We start from the raw sequence: 25,936 nt of genomic DNA, 5'->3' as shown, positions 1-25,936 counted from the left end.
CAATATGGCCTCCAGGCTGGATAAGCACGGTGAGCAGCTGACTGAGGCTGAACGGCATATTTCTCAGGCGGAGGACAGAGTGGAGGCAGTCGGTACTTCCTGTGCCAGTATGGAAAAGATTTTGGAGATTATTAAGGCCAGAAATGAGGACATTGAAGCTCGGTCTCGACGGAATAACCTGCGCATTACAGGAATTGCAGAATCAACCAATACGGGGCCTATGGAACTGTTCGTTGAGACTCTACTCACATCGCTGTTTGGTGTGGAACATTTTTCGAAAGTTCTTATTGTCGAGCGAGCCCACCGCTCCTTAGCTGCTCGGCCCATCCCTGGAGCGCCTCCGCGGCCCATTATAGCTCGTTTGCTGAACTACCGTGATAGGGACACTGCGCTGCGCTTAGCCCGGGAGAAAGGCAGCTTGAGCTATCAGGGAATGAAAGTGGAACTCTTTCCTGACTTTACAGTTGCGGTGCAGCAGGTGCGTAGGGCATACCAAACTGTGAAGAAAAAACTGCAACTGCTTAATATTGCATATGCCATGCTGTATCCGGCGCGCTTACGCATTCATCACGACGGAAAGTTCTGCATCTTCTCTACTCCTAAGGAGGCGCTTCAATTTCTCCGGCAACTAGAGCGTCGCTCGCCGCGGCGTTCGCCGCCACCTGAGAACATGGATGCATCGGACTCTGTTGGTTGACTGATGCTGACTGGCTTATTGGAGTGTATTGTTGGTCATTTCTGCCCTGCCCGTTGGCGAGCGGTGTATCTCCATACGTCAGTCTTCGCTGTCTAACCTTGACACTGGCTTCATTAATGATGTTTTATCTTGCTGTATAGATATGTTTGCCTGATTGCATTACTCTGTGTGGCCTTGAAGGAATGCCCTCTATTGTTCCTGTAATTGCTGGATGTGTTGGGGAGGGGCGATATTGTTCTGGTACTGGGCATGGGCGGTTGGACTTCGCTGTTGCCAGATGCGGGTAGCTCCTCTCCCTTAATCTCGGCCCACCCTGTACATCTCAGGGTGTTAGAGGCCTCTGGTGCTTCCCCATATGGGAATTCCCCGAAAAGATGCATTTTCAGTTTTTACTTATGACCTGGTCGCACTATCTCCTCTATGGAGTTCCTCTATATGTGCTTTGTCTATTGCGCGACCTGTTATGGAATTTTTTTCTTCTTGCTGTTATTGGGTTGTCACGGCAGTTTTTTCTTCTGCTGGAGTGGGTGGGTGGTATGTTGGGGCTTGTACGGTTTTGAATGGTACACTGACTGTGCATGCTGGGTATGGTGGGATGGGGTTGGGAGCAGAATATCTATATTTTGATGTTGGTATGCGTTCTCGAGCCGTATCATAGCTGCCCCTACTGGTGGGGAGATATCGTGGCTGAGTTGGAATGTGAGAGGACTTAATAACCCCCGTAAGGTCCGACAGGTGACCTCCTATCTTGACCGTCATAATGTTCGCATCGCTCTCCTGCAAGAGACGCATCTTACTAAACAGGCGGTCGCATCGGTTGCCACTAGATGGGCAGGGGTTCGACTTGCAGCTTGTTATTCCTCCTATGCTCGGGGGGTTATGATCTTGATCAAAAAAGGCACCCCATTTGTTCCGCATGTTATTGACGAAAATGTGGGTGGGAGATACATCATAGTACAGGGTACACTCTACAATCGGTCCTTAGTTATAGTCAATGTATATGGACCTAACGTTGACGACCCTTCTTTTTACGATGAATTATGGGGGAAACTCTATAGGTTGCCACCTTGCACTCTTATTTGTGGGGGTGATTTTAATGTAGCCCTGGACCCGGACATGGACAGAGTCTCTACTGTAGACAGACCTCCCAAACGAGCAGCGACAGCTCTGCGTGATGGTATGGCGCTGCTGGAGCTGGTGGATGTGTGGCGTCTACAGCACCCTGATGAACGGGAAGGCACATGTCACTCTTTTGCTCGCTCTGTTTGGTCTCGAATAGACTTCTGGTTGCTGACCCATGATGCTAATGATTGGGTGTCGCGGGTTGCACATTTGCCTCAGACACTTTCGGACCACTCCCCGGTACTTCTTCGTTTGGCTTTGCCGACATATGTCCCCCCACCTTTCCAGTGGCGGCTCCAACCGTCTGCATTGTTAGACACTGTATTTTGTGAAGGTGTTCGGGAGGCCATTGCAGATTACTTTGAGAGAAACACCGGTTCGGTTGAGACGGTGGGGACGCTATGGGAAGCCTTTAAGGCGACCATACGTGGGGTCTGCATTGGCCTTCAGGCAGGAGTGCTTCGTTCGCTCAGGGGTACAATGTCTGCATTGGAGCGGGAGTTGATGGGTTTGGTCGGCAGTATGAGACGGAATCTGATCCCGCTGTGCTTGCGCTCATAAGGACCAAGGTGGCTGATTACAATGCTGTGGCAGACCAGGAGATCCGTCATTTATCCCGCCGGAGTACAGCCAGGTATTACAGCGAGGGTGGCAGACCGGGCAGAGCCCTGGCGGCACGAATCAGGGACCCACAGAGTCGTTCCTGTACTGTCCATTCGATTGCCGACGATACTGACACTTACTACGACACCCCTAGCATTCTGGAGACCTTTGCTGGTTTCTATCAGGACCTGTACGCTCACCGCCCGGCGGCCGATGAGGCTGAGTTACGGCAATATTTGGATGATATCGCTTTGGTCTGGATCTCTCGTAGGCAGCAAGAATTTCTGATGCACCCTCTCACTCTTGCCGAAATCCGGGATGCTATAACCGCTCTCCCCTCTGGTAAGTCTGCTGGTGCTGATGGGCTGCCAGCGGAGTTTTATAAAAACCTATATTAATATTCTGGCTCCATGCTTGCTTCAGGTCTATGAGGAAGCTTATGAGGCCCAATGCCTGACCCCTAAGTTGCGAGAAGCGCTGATGATCGCCCTACTTAAACCGGGCAAACCGGCAGATCGGTGTGCCTCTTATCGGCCACTCTCCTTAATCAACACTGACGTAAAAATTTTGGCCAAGGTCCTGGCCAGACGACTGCAGCTGCTCCTGCCGGTAATGGTCCTGCCGGACCAATCTGGTTTCGTGCCTTCCCGCTCCACCTCCCACAATCTTAGGACCCTTTTTGCTGTTATGCATGCCCTTAAGCCCACGCTCCCTGAGGTGGCGGTGCTCCTCGATGCCACGCAAGCCTTTGACTCCATCTCATGGTCGTATATGATCTCGATCTTGCACCGTATGGGGGTGCCTTTCGTATTCACCAACTGGATCAAGCTGCTATATACCTGTCCGCCCGCCCGCGTAAGGGTCAATGGGCACATTTCGCGGCCCATCTCCATTCACCGGGGTACGCGCCAGGGCTGTCCGCTCTCACCGCTTCTGTTCACGCTTATGCTTGAGCCCCTGGCTTGTATCCTCAGACAGCGACACTCTCGGGCGGCGCTACGATTTCTCCAGCGCCCGCTGGCCGTATCCATGTACGCAAATGACATGGTGCTATATGTCCATGAACCGACCCTTCACCTATCCCCACTTCTGCGAGAATATGTTCGCTTTGAACGATTCTCTGGGCTTGGTATAAACTGGTCCAAGTCCTTAATTTTGCCCCTTACAGACAGCACATCTCCGATTGATCTCGATTTCCCCCTGGTTTGGAGTTCCGATGCGGTGAAATACTTGGGGATCAGGATCCATCGTGACCCCCAGGAGGTGATACGCGCCAACTATGGCGTCGCTGTCGCACGCCTTGAGGAGCAGGTGGCTCGATGGATAAAGTTACCTCTCTCTTTTGCGGACCGGCTATCTTTAATAAAAATGGTAATACTCCCCCGTTTCTTGTATTTATTTTTGAATATACCGACACCTCTGTCACGTCCCTTCTTTGCTTCTCTTCGCTCCTTGTTAACCACCTTAGCGTGGGGAGGGAAAAAATCCCGCCTCAAATGGGAAACGCTTACGCTACCCTATGCACAGGGGGATTTTTGCGGCGCCTGATTTCCAGCTGTATTATCTGTGTGCGCAGGCCCACTTTGCCTATTATTGGCAGCATGACCCGGCATATATTCCCCATGTGGCGGTGGAGGCTGGGGTGGTGCATCCTATACCGCTTAAAGCCATGCTTGTTAACACTCATACGGTGTTCGAGAAAGTGGAATTTGACACGGTGCAGACCACGGTTGGAGCGTGGAGGGAGTTGGGTAGGCGTGCGCGGAAGCTGCCGCTTTATGCTCCTGACATGCCCCTGCTTCACCATTCTTCCCTCTCGGTTACTACGGAGGTGGGCGCCCTACGGACACTTGGCAGCATGAATTTGACGACAATGAAAGACGTGTATCCGGGTGGCCGATTTGTAACAGCTGTCTCGTTGGCTGCTGACGGCCCTCTTACCGCCATGCAACTTTTTATATATACTAGGCTGCGGTCCGCCGTGCGGGAATTATACCCGCAATTTCCTGCGGAGCCGCCTGCTCTGGAGGCCTTGCAGCTCCTCTATCTTACCTCCTCTAAGGGGAAATTGGTCACCAAACTGTATCGTGTCTCCCAAGGTGAGGCCCCTCCTCTGGTTCAGCCGGCGCGGCTGCGATGGAATGCCCTATTGTCCTGCGAGTTGACAGATGACGAATGGGAGGGCTGTTGTAGTCTCACTGGGCGGCTGACATCCAATGGGAATCTGCGCTTGGTGCACTATAAATATATACACCAGCTATACTATACGCCTACCCACCTGCATCGGTATGGTTTGCGTGAATCCGCTGTCTGTAAACGGTGTGGTGCCCCAGATGCTGATTTTTATCATTTGGCATGGGCTTGTCCCAGGGTGTATTCATATTGGGAGGCTGTTGTACAGACTATACATGACATGACGGGGATTCCCCTGGATTGCACCCCGCTGCTTTGTCTTCTTGGTCATGTTGCTGTTGTTAAGGTCTCCTATAGGAGATTTGTGGCTATAGCGTTGTTGATGGCTAAGCGGAGGGTCTCCATGTGCTGGGAGAGTTGAGTGGCCCCCACCACTAAGCTGTGGCTGCAAGACTTGACTTATTGCCGGGATCAGTTATGTTGTTATGCTGAGGAGTTGCCAATGGCCTCCCGACCCCGTGATATTTGGTCGCCGCTCACGACCTATTTACTGTCTGTGGCCAACATTTAGCATGCTGTTCTTTTGACTACTGATATGTACCTGTCCTTGTCTTAATGTGTCTGCTCCTGTTGGCTCGGGGTGTTTGCTTTTTCATACTCTGTGCATGCTCCTCAACTACATCCACTGTAAATTGTCCTATGCTATTCTGTACTGATGCCTCACTTGCACTGTCTGATGTACCACCTTGTACTGCATTGTTGCTGTTTATGCTTTTTTAAAACAAAAAACTCAATAAACAAAAAAAAACCACAAAAAAAAACCCATTAAATGTACAATGTCAACGCTGTCATTTTACATGTGGAAAGAGAAAAATTTGTGAAGTGGCTGTTCCTGCTGTATTCTACATCGTTTCTGGCAAAATTCAATTGGGTGGGGTGAGATGGCGTTAGCTTCAGCTTCTAGCATGTCGCAACCGCCACCTTTTCTTTCTGAGGAAGGTGATCCAATTTTACCGTGGAAAAGATGGAAAAATCTATTTGACTCATACATTGTGGCCATTGGGGGCGAGAAATTTTCAGCTTTTAGGAAGCAAGCCATTCTTCTTCACAATTTGGGTGTTGAGGGAAGGAATACTTATGACAGTATGGATGTAATCCCCATTGGTGAAGGTGACGGATCTCCCAGTGATGTGTATGAGATGTCCTTAGTAATGCTGGAGAAATATTTTGGTCCCCGCATCAAAGTAGTCTTAGAAAGACATACGTTTTTTACTAGGATCCAAGGTCCAGTGGAACGTGTCAGTAGTTATGTTGCAGCTCTGAAAACTCTTGCTCGCACGTGTGAGTTTGGTGACCTTTCGGATTCATTGGTGAGAGACCAATTGGTAAGGTGCACTAACAGTGTTTGTGTTCAAGAGAAGCTACTTTCTAAAAATCCCTTTTTAACTGAAGCTGTAGCTATTGTGGAGGGAATGGAGAACACTTCCAAATGGGTGTAAGAGATTAGGAAGAACAAAGAAGATAAAGGTAAAAAATCCTGTGAAGTACATGCTATTGAGGAAGAGGAAAATCTGGAAGCTTACAGCACTCTAGCGAAGATTTCTTCTTCTACTAATAACAAGACACCCGTTGAAAAGGACACACGTGTGCGTGCTCCTTTTAAAAGTGTTCATAATAAGGGAGAACGTGACAATCACCCTGTTGAGGGGGGTAGTAATGCTAGTGATAAAACTATTTCGTCTAGTCCTAAACCTAAGTGTATGAGATGTGGTAGCTTTTCACATTTCTCAAATTATCCACACTGTTTTGCGAGGGAGGCAGTGTGTAACAAGTGTGGCATTAAGGGGCATTACGCTAGAGTATGCAAGGGTTTATACAAGAACCGCTCCTCCCAGAAAAATGTTGAAGTTGTACGCACTGTTCTTTTGAATGTTATGGCTGACAGTGTGAAAATTGATGCTGATAGAGTAATTATGCCAGAATGCAAAATCATGGTTGATGGGTACAATTTTTCTGTCCTAGCTGATTCTGGTTCGCCTTTCACCATGATTGGTAATAGGCAATGGGATGAGTGTGTGGGTCTTGAGAATGTGACCTTGTTGACACCAGATATCAACCCTGTTAGTTATGGTGGTACTAAAATTAATGTCCTTGGTTATGTTGAAGCTCTTATCAAATTCAAGGATAGGCACACCATGGGCAAAGTTTATGTGGCTGAAAGAGGGGACAATTTGCTTGGATGGAGGCATCAACGGGATCTTGGCATTATGCTTAACCCTTGTGCGAAGGATCCCAAAGATCAGGTCATGTTGGTGGATTCCTGGGGTACGAGTGATGAGTGCTATGATAAGTTCCCAGAGGTCTTCTCAGATGCCTTGGGTTGCCTTAAAGGGTTTGAACATCGTATTGTCCTGAAGGAAAGAGCTGTACCTTGTGTGCACAAGGTAAGGAAGGTACCTAACATGATGGTTGAGCCACTTAAGGCTGAGTTGCAGAGGTTGCTTGATTTGGGGATTATTGAAGAGATTGAGGCCTCAGAGTGGCTTGCGCCCATTGTTCTTGCCCCTAAGGATGGGGGTACAAGTGTCAGGATGTGTGTGGACCTGAGGGGACTGAACGAGTGGATTTGGGTTGATCGGCAACCTTTACCTAACATATCTGAGTCTCTTAGTATTCTTAGAGGAGCTAAGATTTTCAGTGTGTTGGACCTATCTTCGGCTTACCACCAAGTTGTGCTGCACAGGGATTCCAGACATCTTACATCCTTTGTGACGCCTTTAGGGGCTTATCGCTTTCTCCGAATGCCTTTTGGGTTGGCGTCAGCAGCTGCCTGCTTCCAAAGAGTCATGAAGATGGTACTTGAAAGATACCTAATGTTATGTTTTTCCAAGATGATATCTTGATATATGGGAAGGATGAGAAGGAACATTGCTCGACTCTCTATACTGTGTTAGAGAAGCTGAGGGGTGCTGGACGCACGGTTAAAAAACAGAAATGTCGAGTGGGATTGAGTTCTGTGACGTACTTAGGACACGTGATCTCAGGGGAGGGGATACAACCCAAATTGGAGCTAGCTGAATCTGTGGTGAAAGCTCCTGTTCCTCAAGATAAAGACCAAGTGAGATCATTTTTGGGACTCGCCGAGTTCTACTCTAAGTTTGTTCAAGGTTTTGTAAGTGTAGCTGAACCCATCAGGGCTCTACTTAAAAAGGGGGCGCACTTTGCCTGGTCTGACGCGTGTCAGAAGGCTTTTGATGGTATAAAAGCTGAGATTGGCAGAATGCCCACTTTAGGACATTTTGATGTGAATTGTAAAACTGTTCTGACGACGGATGCCAGTCTAAAAGGGCTGGGAGCTGTGCTCTCCCAAGTAGTGGATGGTGAGGACAGAGCTATTGCTTCTGCTTCTAGGGCTCTCAGGGATGCGGAGGTGAATTACTCTTGTATTGAAAGGGAGGCGTTGAGTGTTTTTTGGGCAGTGCAACACTTTAAATTCTATCTTTGGGGGATTCCCTTTTTGGTCCGAACAGATCATCGTCCTTTGGTTCAAGTTTTCTCATGCCGCTGCAGTGAGAACACTACACCTAGACTCAAGCGTTGGAGTGAGGGGCTTCAAGAATTTTATTTTGTAGTTCGCTATATTCCAGGCTTGAGTAATAAATCTGCAGATTGTCTTTCTCGTCTGCCGGTTGGACAGACCTCGGATTGTAGCGAAGTTGAAGGTGTGCTTTGGGTTGCGGAGTCTGCCTTTTCATCTGAGGAATGGTTGGAGGGTGTAAATAGTGACAGATATTTTGTTCTTCTTAAAGGGTGGATAAATCATGGGTGGCCTGATTATAAGAATCTGGATCCTGACATGAAACCTTTTTGGGGTGTGAGAGAGGAGTTGTCTTTTTGTTATGACAATCTTTTGAGAGGAGATAGAGTGATTCCTCCCAGTGTTTTTAGGGACAAAATTATCAATCTTGCTCATGAAGGCCATTTGGGAAGGAGCTTAATGAAAGCTCGGGTGAGAGAGAAGTACTGGTGGCCTAGAATGGATCGCATGATCGAGACTGTGGTTAAGGATTGTCTATCTTGTGCTGCTAATGATAAGTCTCACACTCCCAGCAATGCTCCTTTGTCTCCTGTTGAGGTTCCTGAGAAGGTTTGGACGAAGTTGGGTTTGGGCATAGTAGGCCCATTTGAACTGTTGCCTTATTTTGAAAGGTTTGTTCTTTTGCTTGTGGATTATACTTCCAAGTGGGTTGTTACCAAGTGTGTGTCTGTGACTAACACGAAAACAGTGATAGATTTCCTTAAAGATGTTTTTGTTTCAGAAGGAGTTCCGAGGTTCTTAGTTACTGACAATGGGGTACAGTTTGTTTCTCATGAAATGTGCAATTTTCTTAAAGATTTTGATATTGTTCATTAGAAGACAGCGTTATACTCTCCTCAGGCCAATGGATTAGCTGAAAGGATGAACAGGGTGGTTAAGGATTGTGCTCAGCGAGCTATGGAATTGAAGGTGCCCTTTAGTACTGTTTTAAGGGACACCTGGTGGGTTCATCGCACCACACCAAATGCTGTCACGCTAAAGTCTCCCTTTGAGGATTTGAGGGGGAGGAAAGCTCCTTCCATGTTAAATCCTAGTTGGTTACCTCCTAGTGTTGGCAGGAGTATATCTGCAGACACGAGACGTACCAGGGTTATTGACTACCAGGAAAAGTACAAATCTAGTTACGACTCAAGGATGAATGTGAAATACAAGAAGTGGTGTGTTGGTGATCAAGTGCTTGTGAAGAATCCTAAACACACGTTTAAAGGTAGATCAGGTTTTTTGGGTCCTTTCACCATTGTGGCCATCAAGAAGAATGTGGTAAGAGTTGACACTGATTGCTGGTGGAGTATGTCAAGATTGGTCAAATATTCGGGTGGTTTTCGGAATGTGGGGGTTCCCAAACCTATTATTCCCAGACCCGCTTTGACTGATGGGGGTAAATTTGATAGCAAAAGTGTTCTTGATAAAAGGGGATTAAGGTCTCATTCTCCTAGGGGTAGGAGGGTGCCCATTAAATTGAAAGACTACGTGTTGTATTAAGGTTATTTTCATTCTCTGTGTTGTAGCCATATTGTAGCTATAGTAGAGAAACTTCATGTTGTGCTAAGGCTTATTTTCACCTGCTATGCTTTAACTTGATGATTGCTTGCAGAGTGTCATTTTTGTAGTTATTTTGTTATGTTTTTATGAGCTTGAATTTTGTTGTTGATATGTGTTATTATTTATTGGGAAGGGGATGTGTTGTGATCTGTAATTTAGAATGCTCTGTGTGTCATGGAATGGAGTGATGCATCGGATGATGTATCACTCATTCCAGAGAGCGAGAGCAAGGAGAGCAATGAGAGAAGTAGTTGGTGCTGTATTATGGATCTGGTCATGCCGTCAATAAACCTTTGACTACAACCTTCCAGGTGGACAGATTCTTCATTACAGTACTCCTAACTGAAGCAGGAAAATACACACTTACCGGGCACATAACTGCAGAGCTTCTCCATGGCGGCCTGAAGCGTGGAATTATGGACCTGGGCGAGTTGTTGAACTATGGTCACGGTAAGAACACATCCTGAAAAAAGGAAAATTGCATGATATTATTCTTGGTCTCTACTCTTTTTCAAACGCTCTTTTCAAATTATGTACTCATTTCCATTAATTTGCAACTTGATACATCTATTCAGCAGTATAAGTGTTTGTTTCAGATGAATGCATACATATGTCCAAAAAGTATATGCAGATGTTTTTTATTCCTGCCACAGTACCATATTCGGTACCCAAGGGCGGCACTACCACACCATACTCTGCAGACAAAACTTAGCTTGTCTTCATACTTTAATAGAGAGGGAAAACATTTTGCACATGAACAGTACTTTTAATATTCACTGTATTTATTTGTATTTAATTGATTAATTCTGTAAATCTGGCATACATCCCGCCCTTCTTGTATAACTCTATTTGAGTCAGACTGGCTTGAAACATGCTTTTAGGAGACCGAAGTGCTTTAAACGTCTTATTTTCGGGGCCTATTACTCATAAACAGAACTGGAATATTAAAGAGCTGCGTTCCTTTAACCCACCGTGTTTATATCTGTCGAGCAATATTGCTGAAACATGAATAAATGATGTGGCTTTCTCATTTCACACTCCATCAATGTTTCTGTTTCATTCAATCTCAAGTGAGTGTGAACATTCAATATCAATGACTGATTCAATCTTGAATCGTGTGATTACCTCATCGCCAGTCCTAGTCCCTCCTCACTGGGATTCTGTGATTTTTTTTCCTGTCCTCAGCATCAGATCAGTTCATCCTCGAAGGCACAACAAGATTTTCTGAAGTGGACATGTTACTAGTACCCTCACTATGCATCTCCTATTGATTGATGCGAGGACACCCTACCACACGTTCTTAATCATAGCATTATGTATGGTAAATGTATACCATAGTGTGGCAAGGGTGGCATAGGCCCTAATGCAAACAAGGAAAATAGGCTGTCCTGCCCCTTGGATGAGTAGAAAAAGACAACCATTATGTAGCCTTGTAGCCCGCTGTTGAGGGCTATACAGGTTGCTAAAGGCCCTGAACCCGACTCATAGGACCGAGCCGCATGAGGGGGTTGATAACGAGGTAGAAGGCCTTTAACAACTGGTATAGCCTAAAGCAGAAGGGCTATAAAGCTATTAGAACGTTCTAAATTAAAAAGGGAAAAATAAGAAGCCAAACGTTGGAATATTGGAACTCAGGGCGTATACCAGCCTTAATATTCCCAGAGCTACTCCATTGTTTTTAATGGAGCTCTCCGCATTCCAGTGTTCTAGTTGGGGTTAAGTGTACCTTTTGCTTGTCTAGACCCCAGTGCCACTGCACCAGCTGCACTAATAACAGCTTAATCCTTAAAGCTCTAAGTAGTATTCTTTATGTGAGTGAAAATAATGACATTCGGGGGCTTATTTGTGAGAAGGTTGTGTCATGTTTACACCACCCAATGTGGTACATGCATGACTCAAAACTCTAAGTCAGATTGTTGATGCTACATAAAACCACTTTGCGTGGCTTTAAGTGGCTGGAAAGATCTGAAGCAACCCAACGCAGTGTAGATCGCTGCGTTGGGTTACTTTGCCCTGGGAAAGCGTTTCATGCGCTTCGGGGGGGGGGGGGGGGTTTAATGCAAGTCCCATGGATTTTGACACATCCCCAGATTTACAAGAACTTGTGAACCTGGGGATGCGCCAAAATCTAACACCTTCCCGGGGAAGGTACAACAAGGAGAAATATCTCTCTTTCACCTCGTTTCTTCCTCTTTCTGTGTGTGCTGAATTCTGCAGCACACATAGAATGAGGAACATGCCTCCCAGAATAGTTTTTGCGCAGGAAGGTGTCCCTTTCTGCACAAAAACAACCCTTCATGCTGCCTGGGTTGGCGCTAGGCTGCCAAAAGGGTACCTGCACAAGGAAAGGACAAGAATGTGCCGTATTGACTTAAATACGGTGCATTCCTGCCCTTTCCCTGTCACACAGTGCACGCAGCAAGGAGACTTGCTGCACTGCTCTGCATCACACGTTCATAAATGAGCCCCTCGGTGTTAGAAATGTGAAACTGCACTTAGGCCACTGAGGAAAGATGGTGCTTAGTCAAACTAACTACTTATTGCTTCCCACCGTTGAAGAAAATCCTTAGGATTAAGAACAAGCATTAGCAAAGCCAGTAGGTCTGGCTTTAAGTCATAATGCATGCAAACATAGACATGCACAAATGTGTGCAGACTACTGATGATGTGCCTCTGTGAAACATTACTTTTTCTGTGCCTCCTATGTCTGTTTTATTTTTAATTCCCCAAGTTTGCATTGGTGAACAACATCTTTACCACAAGCTTAGGGTATTACAAGTGGCCCATAATTTCTGATGAACCAGTGACTCGTTGTAAGATAGTTTTCAAGGTTTCCACCCAAACATTTCAACTTTTTAAAGCAGGTGGATTGTCTGGATTTCATAAAAGCCTGCTGATGTTGGAATCAGATTAGAAAAAGTGAACAACTAAGCATGTTGTATTTGGGCATTTGCAACACTGGGCCCGGATGAGAAACACCTGGTATCTATAACCGGTACCTACAACTCAGCAACATTGTCCTCCAGTGAACCCAGGAAAGATTATTGACATATCATCAATCTGTTCTTTTGGGACAGTGACATCTACTTAATTACTATGGAGCACTATGGATTCTGCATGGAGCTGCAATCAACCGCAGGTGCACCTAGCCAGGTTCACCGTCGGACAACTGCACGGCACACGGCTGCCCTGCTACTCTCGTTTGGGAATCATTCAATCCTGCAAGTTATTACCCATTTTAGCAGCATATTTGAAAGGGGCCAGTTTCCCCTACATTTACCAGAAGTATTAATATCAAATGTATCAGTACGTCAGAGTGCAGAAATACATATTTGATATACAGCTAGGAAGCATGGGTAACTGAGCTGAACTCTCACCTCTGACAAATGCAGTGAAGGCCAAAAGGTTGAAATCTGGCAAAGCTGACTCAGCATTCCATCCTTCCAATATTTGTAAACTGAATATCTTTAAACTGGATACCAGTAACATCTTTTATTAACAGCACTTAAAATGGCAGAAGTGCAGTAGAAAGTGCGATATAAAATTAAAATCATTCTTATTGTTTTATGGTAATGAGCTCAAAGAGTCTAGACAAGAGGTGTCGAGGTTCGCATGGATAAGACCCATCACTGGTCTTCAGGACATCCACACTGGATACACTTACACACAACAAATCTAATTGGAGATCACTTACATATTAAGTGGCTATTTCAAAAATTGTGGTACAGATATGTCCATCATGGATCATTATTTCACATACCTGGGCTGGAGGTACACAAAGATTTTTAAATAATGGACGGATGCTTATGACTAACAAGTCCACCAAGAAACCAGTGGCACTTTTATAAACTGCAGTATTTCATCCACATATGGCAGCTGGTAGCTTCAGAATCAATGAAAAATTGAGCGTTGGCAGGTTTAATTTGATTATGGGATTTAGAGGGACTGGTGCATCATTTTTACCGCTTCCTAAAACAATAATAAAGCATTTCGCAAACCTAACATAATTTTTTGTTCCATCTCCTTCTTCATTATTGATTTTTTGATTGTTTTTGCTATTGCTTTGTCTGTAACATCACACTGTGCTTTTGTCAACTTTATTGCATTTAAGAAAAGCACATTTTTCATAGGTGTTATTTCTGAAACTATTTCGACATTTTTCGACCTGGCAATATATTTAGTTTTAAACGTATTTATATATTTGTGACTTTTGCAGAACACTCATTTTTAATCAAATAGGCCATGCTGGAATAACATGGTTTTGAGTGACTTGAACCAGCGTTATTCCACTTAAGTGTTAATTCCACAACACGTTTCGACATCCTGCGAAGTCTTGATCACGTGAAATGTGCAACAAAGTAAATGTAACTAATGTAGCCTGGTGGTTTAGGAGAAATCAACGCAAGGACCACCACACATTAGTCTCAATGGTGGCAGACATCTTGGAGTGGTAACAAACATAGCTGACATAGTGTTAATACAGATACATTGCAAATGCCACACTGCATTGATCATACAGTACATACTAATGAAATCTATGAATAGAGTCCAAACCTTAAATAAGATTGTAAAAGCAATTGTGAGCCTTAGCTTTGTCATATGGCATGTGAATGCAGTCATGTGACTGCCTGCCAGCATACTTCATGCCCTCAGCAGCCATCCGGAGGCTCTCAAGTGGAGCATCCCCTACGGTGAGCTGCTGAGGGCAAAAAGAAACTGAAATACTGAAGAAGTGTATGAACAAGAAAGTAATGTCATGGTTGAAGGCTTCAAGGCAAGGGGATACCCCAACTGGGTGATCAAGAAAGCCAGAGAAAGAGCACATGGGGTGGACAGAGCCAAGACTTTCTCTGAAACTGACACAGTGCATACAGACATTGGAGCGGGCAGTACGAGAATGATCATGATGTACAATTCGGACTCTAGGGACATCAAACGTATCTTATCCAAGAATTGGGATATTCTTAAATGTGACAACATCAATGGTGATACCATGCCTGACAGACCGAGTATAACGTATAGAAGAGGGAAAAACGTTAGGGATCTGTTAGTACACAGTGATATCACCATCTATCCCAATAGACACGGACATGGTCTCGGTGGTTTCTTTCCCTGCGGCCACTGCAAACGCGTTGTGGAATAAACACTTTAGTGGAATTACGCTGGTGCAGAGTTTTCTGTCCTGAGAGCGCACGGATCTTTGCGGTGTGAATTTGTCTGGATTGCCGGTGTGCTCCACCGGCATTTGCGCCACTCTCCTTAGGTCCCAGGCAGTCCGGAAGGAACGAACCATGTGTGATTTTCAATAGAGGACTGCAGTTGGACCGGCCACAATCTACCAGGAACAGGACGACAGCAGGGGTTGCAGATCGTGATCGCAAGTGAAGGTTTTGAGATAAGCGGGTGTCTTTACTGTCCGCCCCCAGTGTGAGGAGGGCGTGCTGCCCATCCCGGGGCAGCGGCGGTATCGGCTTACTGCGGTGCCTTTTTACCTAACGGACTAACGCAATAATCCATACAGTGGACTGGATACAGTTACTCCGATTGCAACACCCCAAGAATACGTCATCGAAATCCTGTGAATGCCATTCAATTACCTTGGGCACTTTTGTGTGTATGGCAGAAGAAACCTGTTATGACAGGGGGATAGGCGAACTCCGTTTTTGAAATAACAACCCACTAAGTGTAGTGCACTTTGGAGGAAGAGGAAGAGAGGAGAGCAGCTGCCCGTGTTATTTTCACCAGAAAACCATGCCCATGACTGAGAATAGAACTACTCAGGTCCAACCAACAGAATAAAAATTACGCAAACTAGAAAAACTCAAGAGAACAGAAATCTCAAAGTGGTGGGAGGCCATCTCTTTGCAAAATGATGTGGATAAAGGAATGGCACCTAGAGGCTTGAGAATTTTCACAACTCCCACATATGAAACACCCAATCCTAAAATGCTCGAGGAATGGTCAGAGAATTCCTCCCAGAGTTCCAAGCAGATGTTGGAAATTCTAATTAAATACGCGTGGATAGATTGCGATGTGAAATTAAATCAGATCCAAGAACTGATGGAAGACCTGAAAACACATGTAGAGGCAGAAACTTTGAACAAATCTCTAACAACAATGAAAGACCGTCTTCAGAAACATGAAGAAGACATTAAGGCCCAGAAACAGAGTAAATTAAATCGTGACTACGGCGATTATGAACGCGGCAGAATTTGAAGTTTCAGTCGGAAGTATGATTATCTGTACCACCAACAAGCAGTACAAGAAATAATGAGTAAGGCCAACAAAGAAATGACAATATCGGAGATATCTACAGCCAGTGAAAGCGAATCTGATGTCTCAGTGGGCAACACTTCTGTTGAGGAACGCAACCCTCGTCCTGTGACTTTTTTAGACGAGTACCAGCATCTATGCCGGGGACGACAGACCACAAGGGACACTCCAGTACCAAAATCGAGGGGTCAGAGAGGTAGAGGCTGAGGCAGAGGACGAGGAAACGTAGAAACAGACGGAAAAGAATTCAGCAATGATGGCAGAAGAGTGAGAGGTCGAGCGGCATGGGAAGCAGCAAGACGCGCTCCAGAAAAGCCTTCTAATGGATCTCATAATGGTTAATAAAACTGTTATTAATCTTTCTAAGAGACCCATGAGTGATACAGAAAAACAAACACTCTGTTTAGGACTTTCCTTTTGTCCCTCGTATCCTTTGAACTATACCAATGCCAGAATTGATCTGTTCAAGTATGTTAGAAAACTTAAATTAAAAAAGTTGCACAAACTCAAAAGATTAGGAGTGAAACAGAAAACCAGTAACAACACCACTACTAGGTATGACAATCTCAACACAGGAGATATAGACACCCTGATCACGATGATCGAATTAGGACAGGACAATGATGTCATCATCAATGAAGAAACCAGTTTAACACAAGTGCTTGAAGAGTTAGATTTAGCCACTGATGCTTCTACTGATTTTAGGCCCAAGTCGAGTTTCTGGCCAAGTTTACCCCATGACAACATTGACACGTTTCAAGACAGTGTCAGCAAGGCATTCAGCAATTTCAGACACAAATCCAAACAGGGCCAACAAAATAGACAGGAATCTTACTCACGACCAGAGACAGGCACCCAAATCTCTCACCGAAGATGAAAACATTGTCATCTGTCCTGCGGACAAAGGTGGCAATGACGTCATCTTGGACAGAGAACAATACACAGCTGACGCATTAAGACAGCTTGATGATACCAAGTTTTATCTGCTCATTTCCATGGACGTATACAACACGAGTATTGTGACCATTTGGAACAAACTAACCATGTGGAAAGACAGAGGGATCCTAGAATGGAAGGAGTTCTGCTACCTCAAGAAAGATCACTCCATACTTCCAGTATTATACCTACTACCAAAGCTACATAAGGACCCCATAAGACCACCTGGGTGTCCGATTGTTTCTTCAAGGGGGAGTGTAGCAGAGCATATTTCCAAATATGCGGACGATTTCCTCAGAGACCATGTCATCAAATTACCCAGCTAAATCAGGGATACCAAAGATTTCCTGAATAGAATACAAGACATACACTGGGAAGATGACTCTTTGTTCATCACCCTTGACGTACATTCTTTATACACCATCATTGATCACAAACAGGGGTTGGATGCCTGTCCCTACTATCTCAATACCAGACCAATAAGATTCCGTGACAACAGTCAGATGCTTTTGGACATGACAGAATATTGTCTGACGAGTAAGATCTTCATGTTCAATGGTACCCTGTATAGACAAACAACGGGTTCAGCCATGGGATCTTGCTTAGCTCCCATGTTTGCCAATTTGTTCATGGGTCGCTGGGAGGTAGACATATTTTCCAACCCTGACTTTACAGTGGACTTTGAGCATGTGTCGATGTGGCTCCGGTACATCGACGACTTGTTTATTATCTGGAGAGGTTCTGAAGAGGAGGCCAGTGAGTTTATTAACAAACTCAATGTCAGTGACCACAATATCGTACTCACTGGCAGCATCAGTAAAACCAATGCTGAATATCTCGATTTAAGTCTTGAAATCAAGCAAAATTGAGTACATTTGTCCCTATTCAGGAAATCCACAGCAGGCAACAGCATACTTCATGCCCTCAGCAGCCATCCGGAGGCTCTCAAGTGGAGCATCCCCTACGGTGAGCTGCTGAGGGCAAAAAGAAACTGCAATACTGAAGAAGCGTATCAACAAGAAAGTAGTGTCATGGTTGAAAGCTTCAAGGCAAGGGGATACCCCTACTGGGTGATCAAGAAAGCCAGAGAAAGAGCAGATGGAGTGGACAGAGCCCAGACTATCTCTGAAACTGACACAGTGCATACAGACATTGGAGAGGGCAGTACGAGAATGATCATGACGTACAATTCGGACTTTAGGGACATCAAACGTATCTTAACCAAGAAATGGGATATTCTTAAATGTGACAACATCATTAGTGAAACCATGCCTGACAGACCGAGTATAACGTATAGAAGAGGGAAAAATGTTAGGGATCTGTTAGCACACAGTGATATCACCATCTATCCCAATAGACACAAACATGGTCTCAGTGGTTTCTTTCCCTGCGGCCACTGCAAGGCCTGCAGGAACAGCACATTTCAGAACCAGGTTACCTACAATGGTATTATTTAAAACATACAACAATTTCTTACCTGCAGCTCTACGTTTGTCATATATGCCATAGAATGCCCTTGCAAACTTTGGTATATTGGCAGCACTACACTCACGGCGAAAAAACGCATATTAGAGCACAGCAGAGCCATTAACAACAATGATCCAAAATATCCAGTAGCACGTCACTTTTTTTAAAAGGACTTTTCCAATTCATCCCATTTGGGGTTCTTTATCTTAGAACAGATTGATAGGAACCCGAGAGGGGGGAACAGAGTCTTAAAATTGAGACAGAGGGAGTCTAAATATATTATAGACTTTCAAACTAAGACTCCGGGGGGTCTCAACCAAGACAAAGAGCTAACCATACATCTGAAAGAGGAATAGAGCTCCTAGATGTACCCCTACAAAGTGCAATCTTACTCTATTTTCATAAATTTTTGTCAATCTTGACGATGCCACTGTCTAAGATGCGGTTACTGTATTTGAGGTTTTATCTGTATTCCTCTGTACATTCTCTTTCTCTTTCCTCCATTTTCATGTGCATTAGAATAGACAGCAACATGCAAGGTGTTTTAATCGTAACAGTAGTATTTCAGAATTGTCAATTTCATAGTTTTAGTTTTTTATTCAATTTTTTCTGTTCTTTTGCTTTTTTTGTAGGAGGAAAGGAAGGGGCCCACTCATCTGTATTCACCTGCACGGGCTGTCTACCCTTTTCCCCTTGATCTCACCATCACGAATCATTAAGTTGGTAACTTTTCGCTTGTATGTGGGATGTGAAGGACTTAAGACAGGACTCTGTCTTACCTGTGGGAGTCTCAATGTCACAACCTTGAGTACAAACATGTATTTCCGCATTTAAGCCTGAGTTTGCCCCATGGCACTTGCCGTTGTACATTTAATTGGGGCATACGGAATTCCACATGTCAGGACAATCTTGCATGAAGTCACACGGCAGTATATTTATGAGACCTATGTTGATTTTACATCAATCCATTTGACATTGATCACAGAGCAACCTTGCCACAGTAGACATCTTAGAGGATTAGGGCACTATCCCGACATGTGTTAGTGCGCCTCTCCACATTGTTAGAATTGGCTTGGGTCAGTTGCTACTACAACTCAGGAAGCACGCTGACAGGCACTTGCCAGGGATTCCCAATTTTTATTAATTTTAATTAATTTTCTAATTTATTTCATTTTTCTAACTGGGAGGTCGGCAGCGTAAACACAACACGTTTGGCATGTTCAACCATGTGGTTGTCTGTCTATACGCCACTGTGATGTGACAAAGTCTCATTGACATGCTTTTTTGCCTGGAAATGACTTCTATGACCAAGCACGGTATGCGTCCTACATTCTAGCTGCTCTCGCATACCTTAGCACCATGTTAATTACATTAACATGAAGTGACTTTTTATGAGCAATTACGGTATGCATGCCTTACTCTAGCTCCTCTCGCATACCTTAGCACCGTGTTGAATGCAGTAGCATGCTGTTGTCTACGCCACTATGATATTGATAAAGTTTCATTTACGTTGAACCCTTTTTTAGGTCATGTGGTTGTCTGTCTATACGCCACTGTGACGTGACAAAGTCTCATTGACATGCTTTTTTGCCTGGAAATGACTTCTATGACCAAGCACGGTATGCGTCCTACATTCTAGCTGCTCTCGCATACCTTAGCACCATGTTAATTACATTAACATGAAGTGACTTTTTATGAGCAATTACGGTATGCATGCCTTACTCTAGCTCCTCTCGCATACCTTAGCACCGTGTTGAATGCAGTAGCATGCTTTTGTCTACGCCACTATGATATTGATAAAGTTTCATTTACGTTGAACCCTTTTTTAGGTCTCGGCTGGCGTTGGAGCGCGCATGCGCTCCTCGCCTCGAGACTTAAAGTAAACAACTCGGTTTGGAGAAGGGAATTCGAGCCCCGCCCCTCATTTCCATTGGGTAGCGTCAGCGTTCATGGTAAACGCTGGCTTCCCATTGGAAAGGAAGGTTTTTTGTTGCCTCCCTTTGGCTTTTTGGTGGACTGCCTCGCCTGCTTCACGGCTGACGTGAAGACTTTTCTTATCTGCTTGTTTATTAAAGTCTTCACGACGGCTGTGAAGCAGGCACGGAGATCAGCGGCGCATGGGGTCACGGGGAGGACAAGGGATTCCGACTCTCTTTACCCTGGCATCAAAGCGCCAACAGTCGCGTGCGGCGCTGAAGTGAAACTTCTGCCTACTAAAATTATAATTTTATAAGAACGGGGAATTTATAGTGCGGCCCTTGTACTTTTTTAACCCCAGCTTTGCGTCTGATTACTTACAAAAATATGGCGTGGGGCGGTAATACCTAAACAAGAATTGGCAGAGTGTATTAAACTAGATGGCGTACTCGGATTCCTGCCAACTGCGCGGACTGGAACATTAGCAAAAATATTACTAGAATAAAACAGCTCTTGGGCGTGCCATATTTTCATCTCTAACACTATTTAAATATGGGCCAAGAAAACATCTTTCAGCCCTGCTGTGCACGTCCTGATGTTTTCGCCTGCCGCTGGGTAGAATATATGTGGAATAATCGCCGGCCTGTGCGCGCCCCTCCTCATGCCCCCCCCAGGGGCGATGTGTTATGCCTCCGACGCTGCCTCCGGTTTACGACCAGGCTCTCATGTTTCCAGAGGTTTTGAACTGAAAGCTCGCACAGAGAGAGAGAGAGACTTGTCTACACTGGACCTAAAATATTGTGGGTTAACGTTCAGTTGCCAATCCATCTCTGAAACCGCAGAATCTTTCTTTGCTATTTTAGTTTCTCTGGTGGTCGTTTTATCGTGCCGTGCAGAGGCACATCTGTCTCTGTCTTTGTTTCCCCGTGGTTGGGAGGAGTCCCGCGATTGTTGATGCTTAGACGGCTAATCTGCGCTGATTGTAAATGGTAATGCCGCATTGAAAGGGTGGGGTAATTACAGTGCCTCAATCAACACAGCAGCATTTACACTGTGGAATTACCCTTTAAATTAAAGGCAATGGAAAGAGCTGCACGCTGCCAACAGCAGACATGCATTTCGTTTTAGCATGTATTTAATATTTAGAACACGGTTTTATTAAGCGCAGCACTTGCACAGTAAAATCACTGGTTATATAAAACAGCAGTAGCATTAGTCAAGGTCACGTGAAGGATGCATTATGTGGGCAATGGCATGGCATTTTCTTTTTTTTTGCAGTTTTATATTGCGAAAACTCAACCCAAACGTATTGGATCACTTTATATGAGCACCAGTTACGTTACACAAGGACACTTTCATTCTTGGTAGGCACGGAGAGATTAAGTCATTTGCCCAGAATCTCAGGATGCTGAGCCGATGCAGAGGCTCAAATCTGGTTTTCCAGCTCCAAGGTCGGCAGCTCTGGCCGTTGGGCTACACCCTCTCCCCTGATTTGGGACCTGACTAAATGAAAGATTCAGAGGCCGACTCACGAAATCATTTATAAGAACCAAGAGCTGTGCTACAAGAGGACGCAATTACATACTATCACAGGCCTCTGTGAACTGACCACACGAAATGTCCACGCTGGGTATCAATAAAAGAGCAAAGGTGCACAGTGTTTTGAATTCTATTAAATGTATCTGAATATTCCCATTTTATTGCCATTTTCAATGTTTAACATTCCTTGAATACTATTTTGTAGACATTTGGATGCTTTGGGCTAATTCGCGAAGGCGTGTAAAAGTACAAAAAATACATTTTACTAGAATAACACTTTACATACTCTAAACACCCTTTGTAAATAGGTGCTCTTAGACTACTCATTTGTAAGGCTTGCCCCAATGGTTTTATTTCCCTGGAAAACCTGGTTTCCAATCCTTCCCTTCAAAGCAAAACAAACATTGGCAAAGCCAATAGGTTTCACCTTTATAATACGAAAGCCAAGCTGTTGCCTTTACCAATGTTTGTATGTAAAGTATCGTGAGTGCACGGTGTGGTGCATGTGAGTTTTTGTGCGTGCTGAGTTTTGTATGCACTGTTTAGGAGTTTTCTGTTAGCATGCCTGGTGGTGTGTTGAGTGTTCACGCTGTACACTGTCATGCATAATTGGAGTCATGACAGAGTGATTTAAGCTTGGTTTTTTTGTGTGGCTGGGTGTTGAAAGATACCAGTGAAAGGAAATAAATTCGCATAATGTTGATAGGATTTCCATCAACTGCCAAGAGAGGCCAGTGTCATCATTTGGTTATCCTTCAAGCTTAGCTACTGCTCATCAAAGCCTTGAGGGAAATCATGTAGCAAGAGATTGCAACTGAACAGTACACAGTAAAGTCAGAGAAGGAAACTTTACAGATAAAGACTAACCAGTATGGTCATGAGTGATACAGCAATAGTAAATCATCTCTTGTGTGATGGAAATATTAGTGCAGTGCAAAAAAGTGAAATTTAAAAAGGAGTTGGGGGAGAGAGAAACAGCCTTTAATCACCATCTCAATGCCAATCCTATTAAAAGTATGTATAAGCAACTTTAAACAAATAGGTTGCTTCACAATGGGTCGACTAGTTTCAGCCTAAATGGAACTTTTTCCGGCTTTCTTCAGGACCTATACAAATAAACTAGCTACTGCAAAATAGTGAGTATGAAAAATATATGTAACGTGTGAAAGAAAATTGTCAAAAAGTACAACCTTGAGTGATGAGATCTCTGAATGAGCAGGGTAGTCTTCACTCCTGTAGTGAATAAATACATGAACAAATAAAGTTTTCTTAGTGCTCTGAATGTTGGTATAGTAAGTTCCTTAAGAACCTGAACATCGCAGAATTAGCGATTCTTATGTGGAAGTCACAAGTAGTGTTGGCGCACCATTATTTAAATAATAAAACAGTGCACTCACCTGCATCATTCGAGATACAGACCTCACCTCACCTGGTCACTAGCTCAGGTATTGGAGACCCCGCTCTAAAGGAAATTTAGATATAGAAGTGGATCAATACTAGCTTAAAGAATACAATTGTATTTCTTCATGAGTTAGCTACAATGTTGTATTATTTCTCCTAGCTACATTATGTAAACCAGACGTTTCTAAAATCTTCTTGCCTCGCACTTAATCACCTTATCTAGTGAATGTAGTAATTACTGTCAGTACCCTTCTTAGGGAGACAAAACGAAACAAAAGACAAATCACAAACCTCTAAAACGGTGGAAATTGCCTATTATGATAAAAGATAACAACTGTTTGGAAAGGGGTAAGGTTTTAGCATAATTAACGCTTTTGTGTTCCTGTTTCGCCTATAAATGAAATATTCGGTGAGAAATAGTACTTTCTAAGTAAAGAAAACAAGTGTTGATGGACTCTCTATGAAGGGACGCTAAACATCCGCTCAATGACACGTGAACGTATTGTTCGGCGGGAGTGCAGCATAGCTTTATCGGTGGAGTGGCTCTCAAAAATGGAAGCGAGTAGAAAAAAGAATACAAATAACCGCATGAACATGGTTCTATCACTCACCTATCCGTCGGTGCCTCGGACTCTCCTGGGTTTGTGGGAGGTGCAGAGGCTCCGATCAAGTGACGTTTTATAGCACGCTCGCTGCGTGGGTTGCGGTACCAATCTAATCGCAGTGTTAGAACTACAAAATGACGTGTTGAGACCAGGAAATGGTAGTTTCTATTGTGTATCTCGATTGAATTAGAAAAATTTATCGGTACCAACAGTAGAGGGAAAGTATTCACGAGATAATGAATATAATGGGTCTTAAATGACCCGTAACGATAGTGTATAAACAGCAAAATACCTCACAAATATACACCATATTTTTGATGGAAACGTTTTCCGGGTCTCAAGCTAATGACGTTGTCTACGTGGGTTGTAGGACCAATCATGTTGCAAGTTTACAGCGTTCACATAGCGTTGTTGACAGTCGGGAATGGTGGTTCCTTAAACAAAACTAGAGTGTAGTGGGAAAGCGTTATTGATACCAACGCTCAACAGACAAACATGGTTGTTGGTGAAGGACATAAAGCAGTTGGTGTCAATTAATACTAGATAAGTTTGTATTCGCATCTAGCGATAGGATAAGTAGTTAGTTGGAGAGATTCCTCAAATACCAATCCCTTGTCCCTTGTGTAAGTAAAAAACCTTTTATCAAAGAGATAAAGGGAAGGGGAGCTGCAACAATGTCTAGTATATGACCATCATGGGCTATTGTAAAGCAGTCCAAGGGATCGAGTCATTAAGATCCTGCTGATCACTCCGCAATTTGAACACCCATCGTTGTTCTTTGTTGAAGAGAAATTTGGTCTTGTCAGTGATATAGGACGGTATAAATGGCTTTTCTAAGACCGCCCATGTAAAATCTTCCGCCTGGTGATTTTTTCAACAAAGTGTAGAGTCAGCCTGGTGTTGGTCTTTTTGCATACTAGACATTGTTGCAGCTCCCCTTCCCTTTAGCTCTTTGATAAAAGGTTTTTTACTTACACAAGGGACAAGGGATCGGTATTTGAGGAATCTCTCCAACTAACTACTTATCCTATCGCTAGATGCGAATACAAACTTATCTAGTATTAATTGACACCAACTGCTTTATGTCCTTCACCAACAACCATGTTTGTCTGTTGAGCGTTGGTATCAATAAAGCTTTCCCACTACACTATAGTTTTGTTTAAGGAACCACCATTCCCGACTGTCAACAATGCTATGTGAACGCTGTAAACATGCAACATGATTGGTCCTACAACCCACGTAGACAACATCATTAGCTTGAGACCCGGAAAACGTTTCCATCAAAAATATGGTGTATATTTGTGAGGTATTTTGCTGTTTATACACTATCGTTACAGGTAATTTAAGACCCATTATATTCATTATCTCGTGAATACTTTACCTCTACTGTTGGTACCAATAAATGTTTCTAATTCATTCCAGATACACAATAGAAACTACCATTTCCTGGTCTCAATACTTCATTTTGTAGTTCAAACACTGCGATTAGATTGGTACCGCAACCCATGCAGCGAGCGTGCTATAAAACGTCACTTGATCAGAGCCTCGGCACCTCCCACAAACCCAGGAGAGTCCGAGGCACCGACGGATAGGTGAGTGATAGAACCATGTTCATGCGGTTATTTGTACTCTTTTGTCTACTCGCTTCCATTTTTGAGAGCCACTCCACCGATAAAGCTATGCTGCACTCCCTCCGAACAATACGTTCACGTGTCATTGAGCGGATGTTTAGCGTCCCTTCATAGAGAGTCCATCAACACTTGTTTTCTTTACTTAGAAAGTACTGTTTCTCGCCGAATATTTCATTTATAGGCGAAACAGGAAAACAAAAGCGTTAATTATGCTAAAACCTTACCCCTTTCCAAACAGTTGTTATCTTTTATCACAATAGGCAATTTCCACCGTTTTAGAGGTTTGTGATTTGTCTTTTGTTTCGTTTTGTCTCCCTAAGAAGGGTACTGACAGTAATTACTACATTCCCTAGATAAGGTGATTAAGTGCGAGGCAAGAAGATTTTAGAAACGTCTGGTTTACATAATGTAGCTAGGAGTAATAATACAACATTGTAGCTAACTCATGAAGAAATACAATTGTATTCTTTAA

General features: G+C 44.1%; 1 protein-coding gene across 1 annotated transcript in view; it reads right to left on the bottom strand.

The window, feature by feature from the left end:
• AOAH (acyloxyacyl hydrolase) overlaps positions 1 to 25,936 on the bottom strand; it is a 780,853-nt gene that overhangs the window by 688,786 nt on the left and 66,131 nt on the right. The window contains exon 2 of the mRNA XM_085607471.1: positions 10,063 to 10,158. Within this exon, the coding sequence (XP_085463597.1) occupies positions 10,063 to 10,158 (96 nt within the window). The remainder of the gene's footprint in view (positions 1 to 10,062; positions 10,159 to 25,936) is intronic.

This window comes from Triturus cristatus, chromosome 5_2, assembly GCF_964204655.1.
Source record: "Triturus cristatus chromosome 5_2, aTriCri1.1, whole genome shotgun sequence".
Lineage (NCBI taxonomy): Eukaryota > Metazoa > Chordata > Amphibia > Caudata > Salamandridae > Triturus > Triturus cristatus.
Note: the sequence above shows the minus strand (reverse complement) of the source record. Positions and strands in the feature narration are given on the sequence as shown.